This window comes from Botryllus schlosseri, chromosome 3 (assembly GCF_051294905.1).
Source record: "Botryllus schlosseri isolate E-star chromosome 3, Bs_hap1, whole genome shotgun sequence".
In the NCBI taxonomy this organism is placed as follows: Eukaryota; Metazoa; Chordata; class Ascidiacea; order Stolidobranchia; family Styelidae; genus Botryllus; species Botryllus schlosseri.
The window spans coordinates 6,533,339-6,553,543 of NC_137238.1; the positions used below are offsets into that span (position 1 = coordinate 6,533,339).

General features: G+C 42.0%; 2 protein-coding genes across 2 annotated transcripts; both read right to left on the reverse strand.

The window, feature by feature from the left end:
* Window positions 1-1,996: 1,996 nt before the first annotated feature.
* LOC145435523 (uncharacterized) lies at window positions 1,997-5,345 on the reverse strand. The gene is made up of 2 exons (XM_080312797.1): window positions 3,791-5,345; window positions 1,997-2,199 (listed from the first exon to the last, which is right to left on the reverse strand). Exons 1-2 carry the CDS (start codon window positions 5,343-5,345, stop codon window positions 1,997-1,999), a joined length of 1,758 nt encoding a protein of 585 aa, XP_080168923.1.
* Window positions 5,346-10,469: 5,124 nt separating this feature from the next.
* On the reverse strand, window positions 10,470-14,173 carry LOC145435683 (uncharacterized). The gene is made up of 4 exons (XM_080312981.1): window positions 13,044-14,173; window positions 12,818-12,971; window positions 12,532-12,620; window positions 10,470-11,926 (listed from the first exon to the last, which is right to left on the reverse strand). Exons 1-4 carry the CDS (start codon window positions 13,201-13,203, stop codon window positions 11,814-11,816), a joined length of 516 nt encoding a protein of 171 aa, XP_080169107.1. The 5' UTR covers window positions 13,204-14,173; the 3' UTR covers window positions 10,470-11,813.
* Between the last annotated feature and the right edge of the window lie 6,032 nt (window positions 14,174-20,205).

Sequence of the window (20,205 nt, forward strand, 5' to 3'; positions counted from 1 at the left end):
AAAAAAAAATTCCCAATTTTCCTGCCAACCCCATGAAATTGTTGAGCTGTCTTCAAAGACGTTGCAAAACAAATTTGAGTCAATTCCGACCAGTAGAAGCGGAGTTATTGGAGTTTTTCGTCGAAATTTCTCGGATTATCCTTGATTGGTGGATAATCCGCGATTTATCAACGAAAAAGTCACATACCTCCGCTTCTACTGGTCGGAATTAACTCAAATTTGTTTTGCAACGTCTGTGAAGACAGCTCAACAATTTCATGGGGTTGGCAGAAAAATTTGACATTTTTTTTTTTAAATTTTTTAAATTTTAATTGGATCTGCGGAGTCCTATACTTGTTAGAATTGAACCAAATTTGGTGTGCAGCATTTTTAGGGTAACCTGACAATGTAATCAGTGAATGGCTGGAATCCAGGAAAAAAAGTTATTTTTGAACAGCCCTACTGCACCAGTCTACTGCACGGATGCTAACTGTACCCGGCACATCCTGCAGGAGTCCGATTTTGAATGCCCCTGGGATACCCAAGAGTAGTTTAGGCGTATCCCGGACAACGTATACCTTTTTCACAACGGAGTTATCCTCAAACCCGTGCGTCATAGCGACATAGCCAAGGGCGGAAAGTTCCTTATTCCCTGCAGTCATCAAAAGTTTGTCGGAGGGTCTGATGGATCCATATTGATGCTTGTATATGTGCAAGGGCATGCATGACTGATACTTGTGCGCCAGTATCAACGCACCATGTAAGCAGGTCAAGGGCTACCTTGAGCTTGACAAACCAACCAATATCTTCCGCTGGTTCCACCGTGCTAATGGTCGGTCAGCCCCTGGTGTGGGATTACAGGCTCCATGTTAACTGTATCGGTATTGGGAGCACTATCCAAATCTACAGCAGCAATCACGGATCCCACAAAGACTGGTGCGATGGGACTTGAGCGTCCGTCCACGTGATATTCACCAACAGTATCGGATTGCACGGAGCGTATATTTGTCCGAGCAGAAGCACGGCAGACCGTTTCGAAATGTCATGTTTTCTCACACACCGAGCAATTGTAATCGGCAGCAGGACAAGAAATCTACCAAACTGGTGGTTCTTACCACAGTATTTGCATTTTATCAGCGACATCTTAGCATCCTTTCCATCCTTCTGCCGAGCAGTAGATCCTGTTTTCAGTGGAGGTTTCTTTGTGACTGCATCAATCGTAGCAGATTTATAGGACGTGACACCGTGTTTGACGTATTCACGTTTATCGATGATCGATTCAACTTTTTTCAGTGTCAAGGTTTTCGGATCCTCGGCGAAGAGTTCTCTGACAAGGTACCGGTGTCCGTACAACACAGAAGGAGTTTATCCATAATAACTTCCTCAAGACACCTCTGCGGATGATAGCTGCACTTGGCTGCAGCTTCGCGAACACGGAGTGACCATTGCAAAAATGACTCGTCCTCTCCCGTTTCAAGAATAGCCAAAACTTCCTTCGCATCCTCAAGCGATCATCACGAAGCTCAAAGCACGCATCAAATTTGTCAATGACTAGTTTGTAGTCATTTTTATCTTCAGCAGGAATGTCTTGATCATTTTCTCGTCGAGCCGGGAGCCACGTGAGATTCTTATAAATTGACTGTCCCTCCGGACCAATAAGACTCAGGAGGTGTCCTACCTTGACGCAGTCATCCTTTTGTGATAATTCTGCAGCACAAAGATACGTTTCAAAGTCTTCCTTCCAATCAACCCACGCTTGAGGCGGGTTGTTTCCATAGCCAGTGATAATGGCATCGGGTGCAGTCCTTGCAAGGCAGTATATCCACTAGCCATAATTCTGAGTAGCTAAGTAATTTCTATCAGCTGCTTATAAAACGCTGCCACCATGTAGTAACGTGACTGACGGTCTGTCCAATATACGAGACGTGTAGTTCTCAAGCAGCCATGTATTCAGTGACGGCCAAGCACCGAAGCACCTGCGATGTCGTCACACCCTAGTGGCGCCATAGAGCTACCATTACAGTGACGAGGAGTCTTTATTGCCGCGAGAGCTTCGCTTTTTATCTTTCTTTCGACGTGAAGCCGGGGACGATTGGGAGGCATCCGTAGATACCGAGCACTGCCTAACATCTCGGCGCCGAGAACGCGCCGGCTCACGTCTTATTATCGGACGCTCCTCCTCCTCGTCGTCACCGTCGACGGCAAAACGCATCAGTCTGCCTTGAATGAGGCATATTGCGGGGTGAGGTGTGGCTCCAGCAAGTCCGAAAGTTATTTGAAATAAGACTGATATATCTTAGGTTTTCGTTGAGCAACTCGCGGTGAGGTTTAGTCCGTAATGACGTTTCAAGTTACTAGCTTTGTGAAACTTCGTTTCAGTGATGCAGTCGTCGTCGCTGCTAATTCTATGTTACTCTCCATTGTAATGGATACTCAGTCTCTCCGACTCTACGTAGAGTAAAAGACTATGCAATTTTACTTTACGCAGTCTCTTCGGTAATTTTATGTCAGTCTCGCCGGAGAGACTATCAGCTCTTGACCCAGTGCGGAGCATTCATATCTCAGAATCATGTATATATAGGCTACTTGTACCCATTGCTGTATTTATTGAAAGCAATATCTTCGATTCGTTCTTCACATGTAATATCTGTAGTCTTTTTGCCAATGCATTCCAGTGCCTGCAGTATGCATGTGCAGGCAATGTGAATAATCTTGAAGCTGCTATTACGAAATGATGGATAAAATCTACTGAAATTCTCCGGATTGAAACCTAGCATGTCAAAAGTCGGTGCACAATTAATTTGTGATTTTGGAGCCGAGCCCGAAAGAATGGACAACTGCATCAGATAAATCCCTAGCATTTATTCAGTATCTGAACAATGTTTGAACACTTGCGACCCCCAATAGACATGATTAAACAGTGAACACCACAGACCGGAAACAGCTGACCATCATGTATGAGGTCAGTTTCAGATCTCATGGCCAAAAACTTTACGGCCATATTGTTAGGCCTATATATACACTTTCAGTCCCAGTTCGCAGACTATTGGTAATAATGAATATTTTCAATAGTAGGCAATGTACATTGGAATAAACTTGATTTCATAAACTTGATTTCATTTCTATGTAACAAGTAAAAAAATACAGAATAAATAATATCACCCTGACAATGTCCTTTTTATCGGAGGCATAAAAGTGGAAATCTACAGTTTGCTGAGACGACTCCTTGTCAAAAAACGACGAGAAGGATTCTGCAAAGCCTACGAATAAAAAAACAGGGATCTTTATTCAGTATGCATAAGTACTGCCAACTGCCAAATAAGCACAAATCATAATTATTGCCGAGAAACTGGTTCCAGTATACGTGCCAAAATGGTAAGAGGTATAGGATCGCCAAATCATGATTGATTGGTCGTTCCGGAATGGATAGATGACTATTCCTGAAGACAAATTAGTGCAGACAGACTTGACACAAATTCTTGTGCCGAAATTGCAATAACTCACAAATAAGTAAGGTATAAATCACTGCGCTGATGCAAATAAACATGATATAGCCCATCAACAACAGTAACACACAATGACATGGTTCATTATTGGCGAGGTAAACATATCCAACAGGAACAGGAAAACAGAGCAATAGAAGAAACACTTTCTGAATATAATTTTGTCACATAAGTGAAAAAAGCATGTTTTACATCTGTATATTGAGATGGTATAGTTGATCCAGCCATATGGTTGTTGCTTGGTTACAAGATTAATATGTTACCTCGAACTCAACCTTAAGATTCCTTTTTTTAAACTGCCCCATCACCGATCATCGTGGCAATATAATCCTTCATGAGCGTTTGGTTGTACACTACAACGGTCACTCTCTCGAGACTTTGCGCGTCGGATACCGTAAAGCGATTCACAATTTGCGAATAATCTATGCACATTCGCTTTTTACCGGATTCTTGATTGGTTACGACCAATGGCTGAGCGCGCCATGGTGAACTACTTGGTCTTATAATTCCGTCTTTGGACAGCTTGTCAACTTCACATTCGATGAAGGCTGTATCTGCAGCGCTATAGCGCCTTGATGGCACGCACACTGGCTTGAAATCTGACGTAACGGACTTGAAGAGTTGTGGACATTTCGTGTTAGATGCTAGAACAGCACATGTTCTACGGTCCTGAGATGATATAACGAGTTCCGGGTCTTTGCCATTATACGTGAACACCACGCGTTTGTGCCGTTTCTGAAAGTCTTGACCAAGTATTTTATCGCAACAGAGATCTTTCATGACGCCCATCGTGACATTTTTGTAAACCTTCCCGTTTAACACCAACTCTACGATGCATTGACCAGAGATGGATTCTTTCAGAGACTTTGCCGCCATCGTTACGCAATCTGTATAGGGCAACACCCGCAATTTCATCGATTCAACTGTCCTTGGATTGATGTAGCTTAAGCCACTTCCAGGATCCACCAACGTTGACATTCGCTCGTCTTTTAGGAATGTATCTATGATTGCGTAACGCAAACATCTTGGTGCTTCTTGTATAGCGCAGGACGAGGACGAACTATGTTTCGTGGATACTGTTTTTCGAGTGGATGCATCCGCTACACTTTTGCAAACTTTCGAGTAGTGCCCCGTCATCCCACATTTGTAACAGGTGGATGAGCGTGCCGGACAATTTTTACGGGCATGTTGAATTTTGTCACCACAAAAATAACATTTCCACTCGCCACGATGCACAGCCGCTGCAGCGTTTTCACTTTCTTTGTCGGATGCTGCTTCGGATTGAACGGTAGCTATTGGAATCTCGGCACCGCCAGGAGACATGTACGAGGACGAATTCCTTTGTGCAATGTCCAAGGTCCGGGCCTTCCTAAAGGCACTGTCAATTGTCAATTCGGTTTCCTCCAACAACCGCTGCCGTATGGCATGCGAAAGAATGCCGTTGATGAAGGAGTCTCGAATAAATCCGTCTCGGTTTTCAGTTTTGGAGACTGCAAGAAAGTTACAATCCTTGCTTAATCTGCGTAGTTCTTGCAAATATTCATCCAAGCTTTGTCCGTGCTTTTGTTTCGTTGTCGCCAGCACATGACGTGCAAACACCTCGTTAGGTGCTTTGACAAATAGGTTGTCTAACGTTGCAATTGCGGTTTCATATGTCTCAGCTTCATCGATATACTCGAAAAGGACATACGATAAGAAGTTTGTAAGAATCTTGAGTTTTTCTATTCTGGCACTTCCTGTCTCGAAGGCCGCAAGATAATTCTCGAAAGTTCTTCGCCAATGCTTCCACTCTTTCTCTGACGTCGGGCTATTGGGTTCAATTTCCAATACCTTCGGTTTCAACGGCTTCAGTGCTTCAGACATTGTATCGTCAAGAACTTTAGTTCATTTAATTGTTGTGAGCACGAAACAATATTCGTAAGCAGTTTATTACTTCGGCTTAAATGAACTAATACCTTGACTACGATACTCGCAATACCAACAGTTAAGACAACAGCAACATAAATGAAGAACGGTTCTCAGTACGCGAAACAGGTAGACAGTCTGTAATCATTACAGTCCAGGCCAGTACATTACGACGAATGATCTTTAACACAGAAAGGTAATCACAACAAAACTGAAGTCGGTACCAATTTGACATCAAACATACAACACTAGTACCTGCGGAATATTTCTTAGGGTTCTCCAACGAAACTTTCTGTTTTGGTTAATTTGTGTCGAGAACAATTTAATGTTTTAAACTAGTGGTTCTCAACCTTTTTGACCTCGCGGCACACTTTGAAAATGAAAAATAGTTCGCGGCACACTAGCTCAGTGGTTCTGAACTCTTTTGGCTTACGGCACAGGCAAACTACCGAAATGCGTATAACAGCAACCATAGTCTTACAGAGGTGGTCACTGACGAAGTACTTCTGCCTTTTCGGAGCACTCAAGTAGGTTTTCTCTGCTCGAGTTTTCTTTTATCTCTGCGGATATCTCACAAATACGGCTGCGAATGGTATCATTAGACATGGGAATCGTTTTCAATTCTTCCCAAGCATTTCTTTATAATTTTATTGTAGGACGGAAGAGGATTTTTCTATGCTTCCATGTCAGGGCCGTAACAGCACTTCGTCAGGCCCCCCCAAAAAACTTTGGTCTTGGGCCCCCCATAGGGTTATAGGCCAAACTTCTGGGGGCCTTGGCCCCCCAGACCCCCCTCTGGCGAGACCCTGTTCACCGCGATTTATCATATTGTTGGGAGTTGGTCTAGAGAGTCAGCTGTTGTCGCCTAAGCGCGCGAAGCGCGGAAAATTTCTAGAAGTCATGAATGAATCGGTCAGTATGATCGGGAATTGCATATATATTGTTATCAATTTTTATCTTCTGCTCACGTAATAAGATTTGCCGGTACAGCTGAGTGAGGTGTGTTGGAAAAGGTAAGACGGCTCAATATTAATTAAACATCTTCGGGCGTATACCCATTGGTAGGAACGAAACTGTACCTCGTCAGGCCCCCAAAACGTGGGTCTTAGGCTCCCATAGGGTGTAAAACGACCCCCCCCCCATCACGTTGCTCGCGTTTGTCACGAAATCATCTGTACTGTATTGTGAGACAGCGCGAAGCGCAAAAATTTTCGATAATTTATGATAAATTCGGTCAATCCGATCGGCGATTGCATATATATTATGCTATCTATTTATTGTCCTCTCTACTCACGTAATTAGATTCACCGGTAGAGCCGAGTGAAGTGTCTTGAAAACGGGAGGGCCCGTAAATAATAATTAAACATCTCCGGCGGGCGGACCCGTTGATATGACTTCGTTACATGATGTTATTTCGTGACTTCCAGTCTGAGCGATTCTATATTTTTTGTCATAGCAAACGTGAGCTTTTAAACTAAGAGACGCACACGATTTCAAATTTGTATTTCTTCACTGGCATAAAATTTTTACCAGCGGGATGGTATTTGTCTTGCGAGTTTCAGAATGCAAAGACAGCAACATTCGGCGCCAGTCATTTTGGCGCCCATGGACAATTAAACCTATATGTATTTCGTATATATAACGAAGTCTTCGGTCAGCATAAGGGCATAGACCTTTTTGGCCAGGGTTTTCTCGCTGCCTATCGTTCTGGCACACTTCTTGGAGTCGCATGTTATATGGCCCAAAACGTGATTGTATGTCTTGGTAGGTCGTGGCGCGGTAATGTCCCAATACCCAATAAAACAGAAAAACGACTACTTGAATTCGCGCGCAGCGCGAAAAATTTTTGAAAAAATTGCATAAATTTTCAAAAAATACTCTATGATTTATGCTAATTCACGAAATAATTTTATGCCCCCTGCGAGCTCGGGCCCCCGCCAATTGGGGGGTTTGGGATGCGGCAGTTACGGTGCTGTTCCATGTGAGGTTTTGAATTATCAGCTATTACCGCTGTTACCACATACCTGGCCTGCTGAGATCTCGTTTAAACTTCAGGCTGAGCTTAATGTTATAAGATTGGCTTGATAATAGAGTCTGACCCTACCGCATTGCCGATGTAATTGCCCATCGCATCGGAGAGTCCAATCACTGATCGCCACTAACAAATACAGAGGCGTAGAGGTGTGTTATACATGGATGCCAAACGCATTTCCACGCAGATCGTGTCACCTGTGATGCTAGTATGTATATCTCAAAGGTATTACTGGCATCCACCCGCAGTTCAATTGCAATTCCAACAAACCGGAATAATAAACCTCAGCGGCGTGGAAATTTGTAACTGACATAATTATATTACATTTACCCCTTAATACTCGAATTTCGAGCATGCAACATAACGTTGCGCCCTGAGCCTACATTTTACCTACAGTGCTGGCACGCTACCTAACAATAGCCATGTGAATGGCTATGTTCGTAAATTCGAATTTGTAAACGTAAACATCACTTCCAAATGAGTTCATTTCTCGATGGTGAGGATGCCTTCCTATGTGTTGGAGGTTTATGTAGGCTCCTACTCGTCCTCCGATCTGCAAAAGCAAAAGCATCCGGTTCTGTGGAGGGTACAATTACCTAATTTTAGTTATCACCGTCCTAAATGCTACTATGCGTGGCCAGACTAGCGTATATCACACTCATTGGCGGTGGAAGCCCCAGTTTGACTTATGGTAGTGTAGTAGCAAGTTACGAAGCGTCGCAGATTTATTAGATTCTCCGCCCCTACACGTTGCTGTGCTCGGAGCGTATTTACAATATAAAGCCTCAGTCACATTTGCGTAAAATCGTACGCGCGTACGAGTCTCACTCTCTCACTAAATTGGCCAAAACGAGAGATTACGTCATCGCTGAACGAAAAGTGAGAATAGATTTTAGCGCTGTTCCGCATGTTGTCGCTCTGGAGACCAAAGCCACTTTCGCGCGAAAACTAAAGCAATCTATGTTCTCGGCGTTTGCGATCTGCACCTGATATAGAATTCTGTAGTGGAAAGCAACATTCGCTGAAAAGTATGAGTATTGTTCCGAGGCAGGGTGATTTGGCTGGGGTAAGCAGCCAAATGGACCTGCTGGCTTTGCTGTATTTGGCGTTGAAGAAGGATGAAAGAAGGAAAAAGAAACAGAAGAAAAGACGTGAATGCTGGGTTCACCCCATTCTTCAGAGAAGAGATCAGCTGGGAGAGTATAGGCTTACGCAGGAAATGAGATATGAAAGACCTGCTGACTTCTTTACATATTTTCGCATGACGCCCGAGAAGTTCGACGAGCTGCTGTCAATTGTTGGACCTCTCATTTCGAAGCAGACGACAGCGATGAGGAAACCGATTCCTCCAAATGAACGACTGGCAATCACTCTGAGGTAAATGACCCATCCACAAAAACATTATAATACACCTTGGTCAAATCAATTTTCAGTCGTGGTGAGCTGGCCCTGTACATTAGATCTGAATCGATTGCATTTTTCACTGTTCTAGGTTCCTGGCTACTGGCGATTCATTCCAAACAATCGCTTTCTCGTATCGGTGCGGCAAGTCAACAGTGGTCAACTTGATCAGGGAGACTTGTGTGGCTATCTGGCAGGCTTTAGCAGCGGAGTACATGCCAGAACCCACACAAGGACAATGGATAGAGAGTGCATCACAATTCAGAGATAAGTGGAAGTTTCCTAATTGTATTGGCAGTATTGATCGCAAGCATGTGGTCCTTCAGAAACCTGCAAAGTCTGGGTCATTGTATTTTAATTATCAGAAGACTTTTAGTATCGTTCTGATGGCAGTTGTTGATGCTCAGAGGAGATTTATTGCTGTTGATATATGTCAATATGGAAGGGTCAACGATAGTAAGTGCTTCAGCAACTCCAATTTCAGAAAACGTTTGTCCTCTGGCCAATTAGATCTGCCATCAGATGCTCCTTTGCCTGGGTGTGTAAGTCCAAGTCCTCATGTTTTTGTCGCAGATGAAGCATTCCCACTGCAGAGGCATATTATGCGACCTTTTCCAGGTACCTCATTGAATTGCCCAGAGCGGAGACATTTTAATTTCAGACTGTCGCGAGCAAGGAATGTTGTGGAAAATGCATTTGGCATTTTGTCCTCCCGGTTTAGAATGTTTCGCAGGCCGTTGGCAATCACTCCTGCAAATACTGACCATGTAGTCAAAGCATGTACTGGCCTGCATATGTATCTTTCAGGTGATCAACATCACCTTGAATTTGCGGCAGATGAAGGCGAGGGACCTCCAGAGCAACCCGGACCGCATTGGCAGTCTCTTACAAGAACGGGAAGACGTTACACGGAGGAGGCTAGGATTATTAGAAATTATTTTGTTGGGTATTTCAATAGCCAGCAGGGTGCTTACGCACCCAGGCATTGAGTTCATTTTTCCCTCCTTCTCTCCATGTATTATATATTTACACATTTTAACTATTATTCAGTATTAATTCCGTTTTCTTATATATATCCTCTCACATATTTATATTAGTATAATATATATTTATTATTTATATATATATATATATATATATATACATGCGATAGTACTGATTGATGTTATTTGAAATTTTACTCTCCAGTTGGACTAGGGATTACCATGGATTGTTTAAACTACATCAAGTCAAAGCGATGAGTTGAAAAACAGTGTAGTCTTACTTAGCAATCTTGTCTAAACTGTTCTAGAAGTAGTTCTAAACCCATACTACTTGATTAGGCAGTTGGGCTTCTTTTCAGACCGCCTATGGTCACTGGTCATGTGTATTGTCATAACCATCTGTGCAGTTCTCTGGTCATTGCTGATAATATTTAAGTGCTTTGCCCATGATGATGATTGTCACTTGTCAGGAATGCTGAGGCTTAGATCTGGGAGTCTCATAGCCAGGGATGCGACTACATATTCTGAGGCAACATGTTATTGTTGAAGTTTCACTACAGTACATCTTCATAATAAATCATTGAGATTGTGGAAATCTTGTCAACTCTCTTTTCATGTGGCTATGACTTAGAATGCTAGCGGAGGTATAGAAAGACAAAGAACAAGAATTGTTGCCATTCATTTATTAATGCAATTGTCGGATACCCAATATGTGCAAGTGCAAACCGGGGCACAACTGGTTGTAGGAGTTGGTGTTTCTGAGAAACACCGGGGGGTGTTTCTGAGAAACACCGGGGAGACCAAAGTTTAAACCCGGTTAAAATGAAAGATCTCCCAGCCATTATTATGACCATTTCCCAACATCCAGACAATTGCTTCTTGCTGCCGCATCCATCGCTTGTACCTAAAAGATAACGTAGTAAAACACACAATGGCGACAAGAGTATCCACTCTAGTCTTGGCAGAAAATGCTACATAACTTATGGCCTTTAGTCTCAACTGTTCTAGCCCCGACATCATTTGTTCTCAAACTTTCTTAGACATGGCCACCTTCATCATTTCGCGCCCCCTTACTGTGATATCACAATTATTGAAGAGCAGTTTGATAAACACTGTATACTACATACCGCTCTGGTCGTTCTGATACTTAATATATATCCTACTTCAATAGAAGTTGGAAAATCACCTTCTACTGAATGCATACCAGTCTGCGCTTGAAATTACATGACCGGGATCCGATATACTGACTGGGCTTTCTGACACATATTTTTACTGCTCGTCATCTACTACTTTCATTCTTAATGTTGTGGAATTTATTAACAATATAATCGACTGATTTCCATGAAGAACTATCCTAATCAATACTTACCTGCATACTTACATGTTAGGTTCACTATTGCAACATGAAGCATCTGTACGCTTGGTAGATGTTGGTCAGTAGCAGAAGCTACCCACCGCAAATGCTATAAAATATTTCAAGTCACAAACTACTTGTTTTTCAAAAAGTTACTTTCACATCGATTACCTGCAGAAACTATGTTAGCCATCAATCAAATATAAGCAGTTTTGACACGTCTTTGTAATTACTGCTTCTACTTGAATAACAGCGCAATTCAAACCACTTCTGACCACAGTACAAATCAGCCCGTTCAATTTAGTTACGTAGTAATCCAAAATATGCTGCTACACTGCTTTTCGTGCCACTGAGGGGAACAAATACCAATGGTACCAATGAATTCACGGTACAGATACCAATGCTGCATTGCTGCAATAGAAAATCATGTGAAAGCATTTGGGTTGATGGTGGGGAAATTCCTCTTCCTTTGGACGGCTTCGGCAGCAGTGTTGATGAGCAGGATCCTTACTTCATTCAGATATTGGTCATCGTCATCGCCAAGCTTGTCCAGCTCCCTTGCAAGCACCACCCCAACCGCATCGTTAGCACTTTGTCCTGCAAATATCGACATGTGCTACATCATTAAATCCTGGCGCGTCCTTAACATCGGTAGGTTACACACGTTGGTGACCCTCAATGACTTTCAGTACTGCCTGAATGTCACTGTCCGCCTCTTCCTCCTCTGCCACAGCTCTCCTTTTCCGCTTCGGTCTTCTTGCTGGAGTTGCTACAAGACGATAAAATACATAAATTTTCAGATCCGCAAACTACCTGTACTGTGTAATAATAATAATTATAGACCGATATTGTACAGTTTAGCCAGTATATTTATGAGTATATCATCATCATCATCATTGGTTTATTAGCAATTTTATCAGTTCAATACACCACAAAAAATGCGATACAATGAATAGACAGGAAGATGTCGAAGCGACTTGGATTTGTCAATGGAATCGGACACCCACCTTGGCCTAGGCGTAGTAAAAAAGGAGGCATGCACACTGAATGAAAGTAAAGAATACAGTATAGAAAAAGAAAGCGACAAGAAATAGGGCGGCATGTCATGGGAAGCGAGATCGATAGGTCAGTCGTGGTCCGGTAATCTTGAGGATGGGCTGTATTTATTTAGTAGTAATTGCTTGTATTTCGACTTGAATTTGGACATCCTCGTCGACTGTCGGATGGCCGATGAGTGACTGACTCAACTCAAGTCACGTTCGAAAATCGATCGACTTGATTCGAGTCAAAATGTGCAATGACTCGAGGTGACTTGTGGCTCGAAGGCAGTGACTTGATCCCAACACTGCTGTTTACTATTAGAAGTATACTTACATGTTGATGGTTCGTCGGCCGCTACGGAAGTCGATGGACCCTCTGTGACGGATACTTCCAAAGAACAGTCCGCCATGTTGCTGGATGTACTGTAAATACAGTTTGATATTCAACACATTTATCATTGCAAAAGAATACCAGAAATGGTGACATATAAAAATTCCCACCATAAAAACCACACCACAAACTCTCTGAATAAACTACAAATATAGATCAACTTCATCTGCTAATCCTCCGTAAATCTCGACTAATCAAATCTCTTTCAAAGTCTCATATCATTACAGACCTGCGAATTGCAAGGTATGGATCCAAAAAAGTCAGGAGCAAACCGAAGGCCCACTTTTTTTGTAAAGCATCTGCCCCTGCTCCCGATGGAATACTTTTCTTCGTCCTGACATAACGGTCACGAAGCGTCTTCCACCTTGTTTTCGCCACCAACTCTGCAATCCGGGCGTCCACGTTACAAGCAATATATCTATCTATGCACCACACGAAAAACACTCATCTCATACCTGATACATCTAATAAAGCCGCTATCTCCCTCCACGCCGTACCCGATTTGGTCCTGAGGTGATGATCATTAAGTGAGACAGTATACAGCAATGGTCTCAGTCTCACCTCCTCAACGAGCCTCTCATTTAAATCAAAACTATCCATATTACTCGTCTGCATAAATAGGATACTTTGACAGTATAACCATAGATTGGTTAGTTATCTATAGTACAACGATACATGGCTTCTCAACTCATAAACGTAAACAGCTGAAACACCGGTATTCCTAAAACAAACCTGCCAGTGCCAGGCGCAGATGATCCCTTGCGAATCTGATTCATCACAAATGAACTCGATCGCAGTTCATTAGTTATTTTCCCGCGCAGCAACAGTATAAATACTATAAAATCGGCGACCCCTTGCGAGTATGAATTTCGTAAATGAGCTGAACGTCAAGCTTGTGACCGACCCCTTGCGAGTGTGAATTCTCACAAATGAGCTCGTCAAGTCAACAGTACGCGCGTACGAATCGCTCTCCCCGCGTAAGGTCCGCGTAAGAAAACGAGAGAAAAGAGGCTCTTTACGCGCCGAGCAAACGAGAGAAGAGCAGAGAAAGGAAAGAAACTAAAGAAATGCTTTACGCGCCCTTTACGCCGTACGAATTTACGCAAATGTGACCGATGCTTTAAGCCCAGAGAAAGACCCAATTCTGACCTAATGGGGTTGTCAGACTGAGATACTAGATTGAGCTACTTTAACTACGGTCCCCTAGACATCCTTATATCTGTTCACTGCATCCGATTGTGCATCGCGTGTTTTGATCGGAAAATTCAATAGGAAAACCAACAATGACACACTCAAAATTTGGATTTTTGTTATACTTCGACATAGTTTACCACATTTGCTCGCGGCACACCTGAGCAGTCCAATTGGCACACTAGTGTGCCGCGGCACACCGGTTGAGAACCACTGTTTTAAACCAAGGTGGTTTCTCATTGTTCCTGTAGATCACCTTCACAAGATACTCTGCTTTCGCAGGTTTCACATTTTGCCCGCTCACCCTTTCTTTGCTCTTAGAAAGTAGCCCCTAACTGGATTATCACTTTTGAAACGTTCAAATTCCATCTCTTGAATTCAGTCACTTCAAAATAGCTTGTAGTCAAAGCCTTTTAACTGACACTTCACAGACATTACCTTCTAATGAGAATGCAGTCTTGTTTTAATAGAATCATCCGTTATGCTTTTTGTATCGAAAGAATCATCCATTATGCTCCTTTCTATGAAACGAATCACCCATTATCAGGCCGTGTTATTTTTGGCATATGCCAAAACTGCCAAAAATAACTTATTTTTGGCATTTTGCGATTTTTATTTTTGGCAGTTTTGGCATCGTCCTCTAAATAGATAGTTTAAGACTCGAATTAGTCACAAAAACGCTTTATTTGGGCTAGTTTGTCAAAAGACACCACAAAACGTGCAGCATCCACGTATAATCAGTGCCAACAAACAATAAGAAGAAAAAACCTAACGATTTCATGGGTTGATAATGTCAAACGAAACCACAGAATATGCAGTATCCATCGTAATCGGTGCCTATAAGCAAAGCAAAAAAAAACAAAGAAAAGCCTAACAAACACGCTCAACAGCTGATTGTTACAGCGGTTGAATAGACTCAAATCATTTGCACTGTAACAGTGCTTTCAAACTCAGGTCAGCTAAGTTTCTCCTAAATTCATTTCTCGCCCAGCAAATCTGGGAAATAGCGGCTTCAACCTTCCATGCCACAAAACTATCCACTAAGATTTCTAGAATTCTGGTTGCTCTTTTCACTATGTTGTGATATCATCATGGGGGGTGGGCGCGAAATTTTTCACTATAATAAAAAAGGGGGCGCTCCTAAAAAGAACCACTGTTTTGGTGTCTTAATAGAAGAACGTGCATAGCGGTTTGAGGAGAGTTACAAATGCATGTTTAACATTGTTTTGAATCATGACGAAAAATAGATATTTTTTAATCAACCGCCCCTGTCTCATAACCTAACATCAACACATTCGCTGAGCGGTATTTAATAATAATCTAATTTAGAAATAAAATTATTATACGCTGGAGAATATAGCTAAAAATTTTAACTCCGCCCGCCAACGTATTTTTACTTCTTATTTTGCCCGCGGAGGAAAATAATTGCCCACCTGAAACATATATAAGACGAATCAACTCCTGCATCTCCGGAGTTGATTACGTAGACGGCATAGCCGAGATAGCTGCTACATAGCCGCGACATAGCTGTGACATAGCCGGCATTGTCGACATATATATCTGCGACATCTGTCACATAGTCGACCTATAGCTGCAACAAAGTCCAAATCGCTCCGACATATCTGTTACATAGTCGACATAGCTGCGACATAGCCGACATGCACAAAGCCCCAAAATACCTGCGACATAGCCAACATAGCCGCTACATAGCTGCGACATAGCTGACATAGTCGACATAGCCGACATGCACAAAGTAGACGGACCCCCTACCGCACGGATTCATTTCACGTGAAACAAATTATGACAACTTTATGCCATAAGAAGTATGAATATTACTGAATAAACTAACATTCACTTTACATGTATGATACCGGCTCACATTGAACCTACGGAAACTGTTTTTGACTCCGATGGGATTGTCGACAGCAATCACATAAGCCGTTGTCCACCAATGGTAAATATTGTCCTAGATTTGTTGTTAGTATGCTCATTGCTCATATATCAATGGGATTAATCGTCGTTACACTATTGCTTTACAGTGCCAGACGAAAGCTTTGAGTCGTTACTCAATGTTTTGATCTAACAAAGATTATGTTATACCTTCCAGAAAATATAGGGTTGCGATGGATGAGCGTCATGTCTTGGCATGTTTTTCATTAGTTTGATGTAAGAATGATATGCCTTTAAAATCTTCAAAACCGCAGAAAGAGTTACATCAATATATGTTAGCAACGGACATTTATATTCAAATATATTTGTAGTTTGACATATCGTCTATCAACAGAAACGTCAGGCACATTGTATAGTGTGGATAATATTCCAAGCGAAAACCCTGCAACAGATCATCGTAGCTCACAAATTATATTCAGCTATAGACCCAGTGACGGTTTTGTATTCTCGCAGTGAACACTGGTATGGCTGATTGCTCTGCTCCAAGTGTAGGCCTACTTCATGTTGAGTCTACACCTGTAGGCAAGACGAACAAAGCCCATTGTCGTGTCGGAGTTCATCTGTCTTCTTCTTCCAGTTCTTGATAGAATAAGAGCTTGAATCAATATTCAAATCAACAAATCCCTCATTACAACAGAAACATCTCACACCAAAATGTTTTTGGTAATGGCTAAGAGCGAACACGATATGAAGATGAAGCTGTTGCATCAGATGCAAAGAGAGATCGAGGCCGAAAAGAGAGAGAAGAGAAGAATGGACATGGCTGAAGAAATTCACGAGCTCAAGAAAAACAAATATTGTTGAATATACTATGGGTGAATCAAAATTACCGTTCATTAAATCGATTCATTCGTGTTTGTCGCCTTAAAAAACTGTAGAAACTGACACAAACAGGAATATAGTATGAGTGTGGCCTATATATAGTCACAAAGTATGGTACAAATCCTACGCATCACTATGTGAAGTGGTTTGCTACTATCTGATTTTGAATAGCGCGACCCTATACAAAGTTAGGCGGGTCTGTATATGCATACGTTGGTAGGTTTGTGTTGATGTACGAATTCTCATCGTCTCAGGGTTGTCGATTTCTGCTTCGGCTTATTGCAAAGTTGTGCAAGCATGCGGTTGCAACAACTACGGTCAAGGAATTCCGAAGCCGCGTTCGTACTGGAATCATTAGACAGCGGAAATGTTGTTTCCATACACCAAAGGCTCTTTCGATTCTGTTGCGGGTGCCTGAGTGAGACTTGTTGTACCTTCCCTCAGGCCGGGATGTTGGGTTGAGGATTGGTGTCATAAGGTCAGGGCTGTGGAGTCGGTAAATTTTACCACCGACTCCGGCTCCGACTCCGACTCCACACATTTTCAATATACCGACTCCGACTCCTGAGTCTTTAAACGTACCGACTCCGACTCCTGGGGTCTTTAAACGTACCGACTCCGACTCCCGACTCCGACTCCAGCATTATTACCAATTTACTTCGAAAATTATATGCCACATTGTCGGTTGAATGACTATCATACAACCATTAAACATATGCAAACATATGATTAAATGTGGCATGCTAAATTGTTTCATTGTGGCACAGCTCGAATTATCCACTATAGCAGGGGTTCTCAGCCCTTTCTTGGCCGTGGCCCATTTTCCGGTTTGAAAATGTGCTGTGGCCCACCTCTTATTTTAGAGTCATAATCCTGCTCGATGCGTGGTAGTCGACGGCACCGATATGCCTATTTATCTAAAATATGCGCATTTTTATCTTAATTTACTGATGATATTTAAATCTTGACCTCTAGGGCGATGAAATCGCCCAATGAAATCGCGCAAAGCGCGACAAAAATTTTCGATTAGAATAAATATCCTCCAATAAACGACCAAAAAATCTTGGGCCCCTTCGAGCTCGCCGAGTTCGGGGGTTTGGGTGCAGCAGTTACGGCCTCGGTAGATCATAGGCTTAAACTCCTGTGTATATTATGATCCTCCGCTGCTCCATTCGCATCTCTAAACACAATGATCAAGTCCACGCATTCACTGTATGATTAGGGCTTTAGTTCCACTATTGTGGGGAATAATATAATCATTCTAGGCCAGCTTCAAACAACTCATTAATGAATGGCGAGCTAGTAGGCTACTACAGAGAAGTGGAGAAACAATTTTTTAATATGCATGCTGTAGCCTACAATGTAGGCTACATTGTATGTCTTCTACCAAACCAACTGAAGTTGCGATGTCAGAATATTCAACCCAATGATACAATCAACTCATGTGACTCTTACATTGGGTTATGTGACTCTTACATTGGGTTAAATGATTTCCAAGCCGGACATTTTAAACCGACTCCAAAAGATTAATGCGCTCCGCTAAATACTCAATTCATTACGATTTGTTGCAGTGCCTTCACCAGAAGATGCTAATATATTTCAATTCTCACTATTTTTGTCTTACCATAATACGACCTGCCAAAGTCGGCTACAGAAAATCTCTACATCAATTACACTTCAATCCGAGTTTATTGCACCCCCTTTCAACGGCATACGACAAATGACCCTGTCGGAATACTTGTTTACTTATTCATTACCTCCCAGTTATCATATACTCGAAATTACTTTAGTTGCTGTTAGCCGTTAGCGGTTAGCCGCCGTTCGGCCTCCTGTTTTCGACTTGTACATGCTGACTCCATACGTGCCACAACGTCTCATCAAAGTCGGATGAAAAGTTTATGAATATATTTCCAGCGTTTACCATAACAAACATAACCAAACTTAGATTAATTCTAACATTTTCTAAATAGCTTTGTGGCCCACCTCGAAATGCTCTGTGGCCCACCTTTTGAGAACCCATGCACTATGCAATTAACATGAAATAAAGATTTGCTAAATATCCTTCCTTATTCAAGTTTTTATAACATGGACTCTCTAATATTCAGAATTGTATGAATCATTCAAATATGGCAGATATCCAATCCTGTATAATAAAAATGTAGGTAAAGAATCCAAGTGTAGCTCTTGTGTATGACTCAGCAAATAATAAAGAAATTGAACTTACGAATTTTGACATTGCACACTATCCTGATTACAAGCACAAACACACTTACTACTAACAATAGACATTGGTCATAAAGGGAATTTAGTTAAGTAGTCAAAGACCATAGCCTATGTCTAATCTACATGTACTTATAATCAAGTATTCAAGGATTGGGACTTGCAGTCTTTCTTAATCATTTGTTCGACCCAAACAGCTAAGCTACACTACAAATATTTTTAATTTTGTCAAGTGGGAAGCATCGTTTGGTCATATTTACATCATTTTTACAATTCTACAAAACCAGCCGATGCATTTTCTCTGTCACAGTATCATGGTATAATTCCGAAAATTGCATCAATTTTGACTGCATCGCGGAAACGAATCTTGCGATTTTCTTCCCCTCTGCAACTGAGTTGTAATTTGCAAGTAATGGCTAATTTTATCTATATTAGGAGTGGGCAACTTTTTCGGCGAAAGGGACACCTGAGATTTACGAACAATTGCGCGGGCAACGGGAATGTTGATAACCTTTTTTTAGTCGTCGATAGGAGCGAACCGAATTAAGTAACATCGCAAACAAGACTTATAGTATTACGCTCTAAAATTGATAACAATATGTCATGCAACTGTGCAGTGCGCAATCAGGCCCTGGTCGCGCGAGGCGCGAATTTTTTTTGCAAGATAACGACTGAATAAGGCTATATAGCTATATCAATTAATATGTCGCTAACATACATTGGGGGTCGCATCTGTATGCCACTGGGCTCATTTGGCAAGGACAGGATTATTCGACGTTTAGCCATAGCAAAATCGACGGTATCAGTGAACATGCCTCTATCATTTTGTGCAAATGTTTTGTCGACGATCTCGCTGCAAGTGCACAAGCGAAGCCGTATCTCCTAATTGCGAATATACATAGTTAGACTCAATTCTGTGAATAATATGTATTTATAATTTTCAGAAGGGGGCTCAAATACTGCATGCAAGACATCTAGTGACAATGAATCATGCGAAGTACCGAGAAAAATTCCAAGTCAATCTGCAATGAAATATTCTACTTCATGGTCATATAAGAAGATCTGGGATAAATTTGGCTGACCCCTGGATACGTCAATGCGTCAGAACTGTTTAGTCATCATCAAATATTTTTCGCGGTCATGCTAATCAAATTTTGGTTGGCCTTGCAATTGTACCTGACGGCATAAATAATTTCGAAAATGACCTCGCAGGCCACACCTAACCTTCTCGTGTGCCAAATTTGGCCTGCGTGCCACGGGCTGGCCGCACCTGATCGGTATGGTTAATAATAACGGTGATTGGTGGTACATAAAAATTCTATTGAAAATTCTTTGAAAGCAAATGTTTTCATGATAGAGAAGTTGGAGTAGGAGTCGGAGTCGAAGTCATAGTCATTCTCACAAACTCCGACTCCGACTCCAGTCAGTATTTTC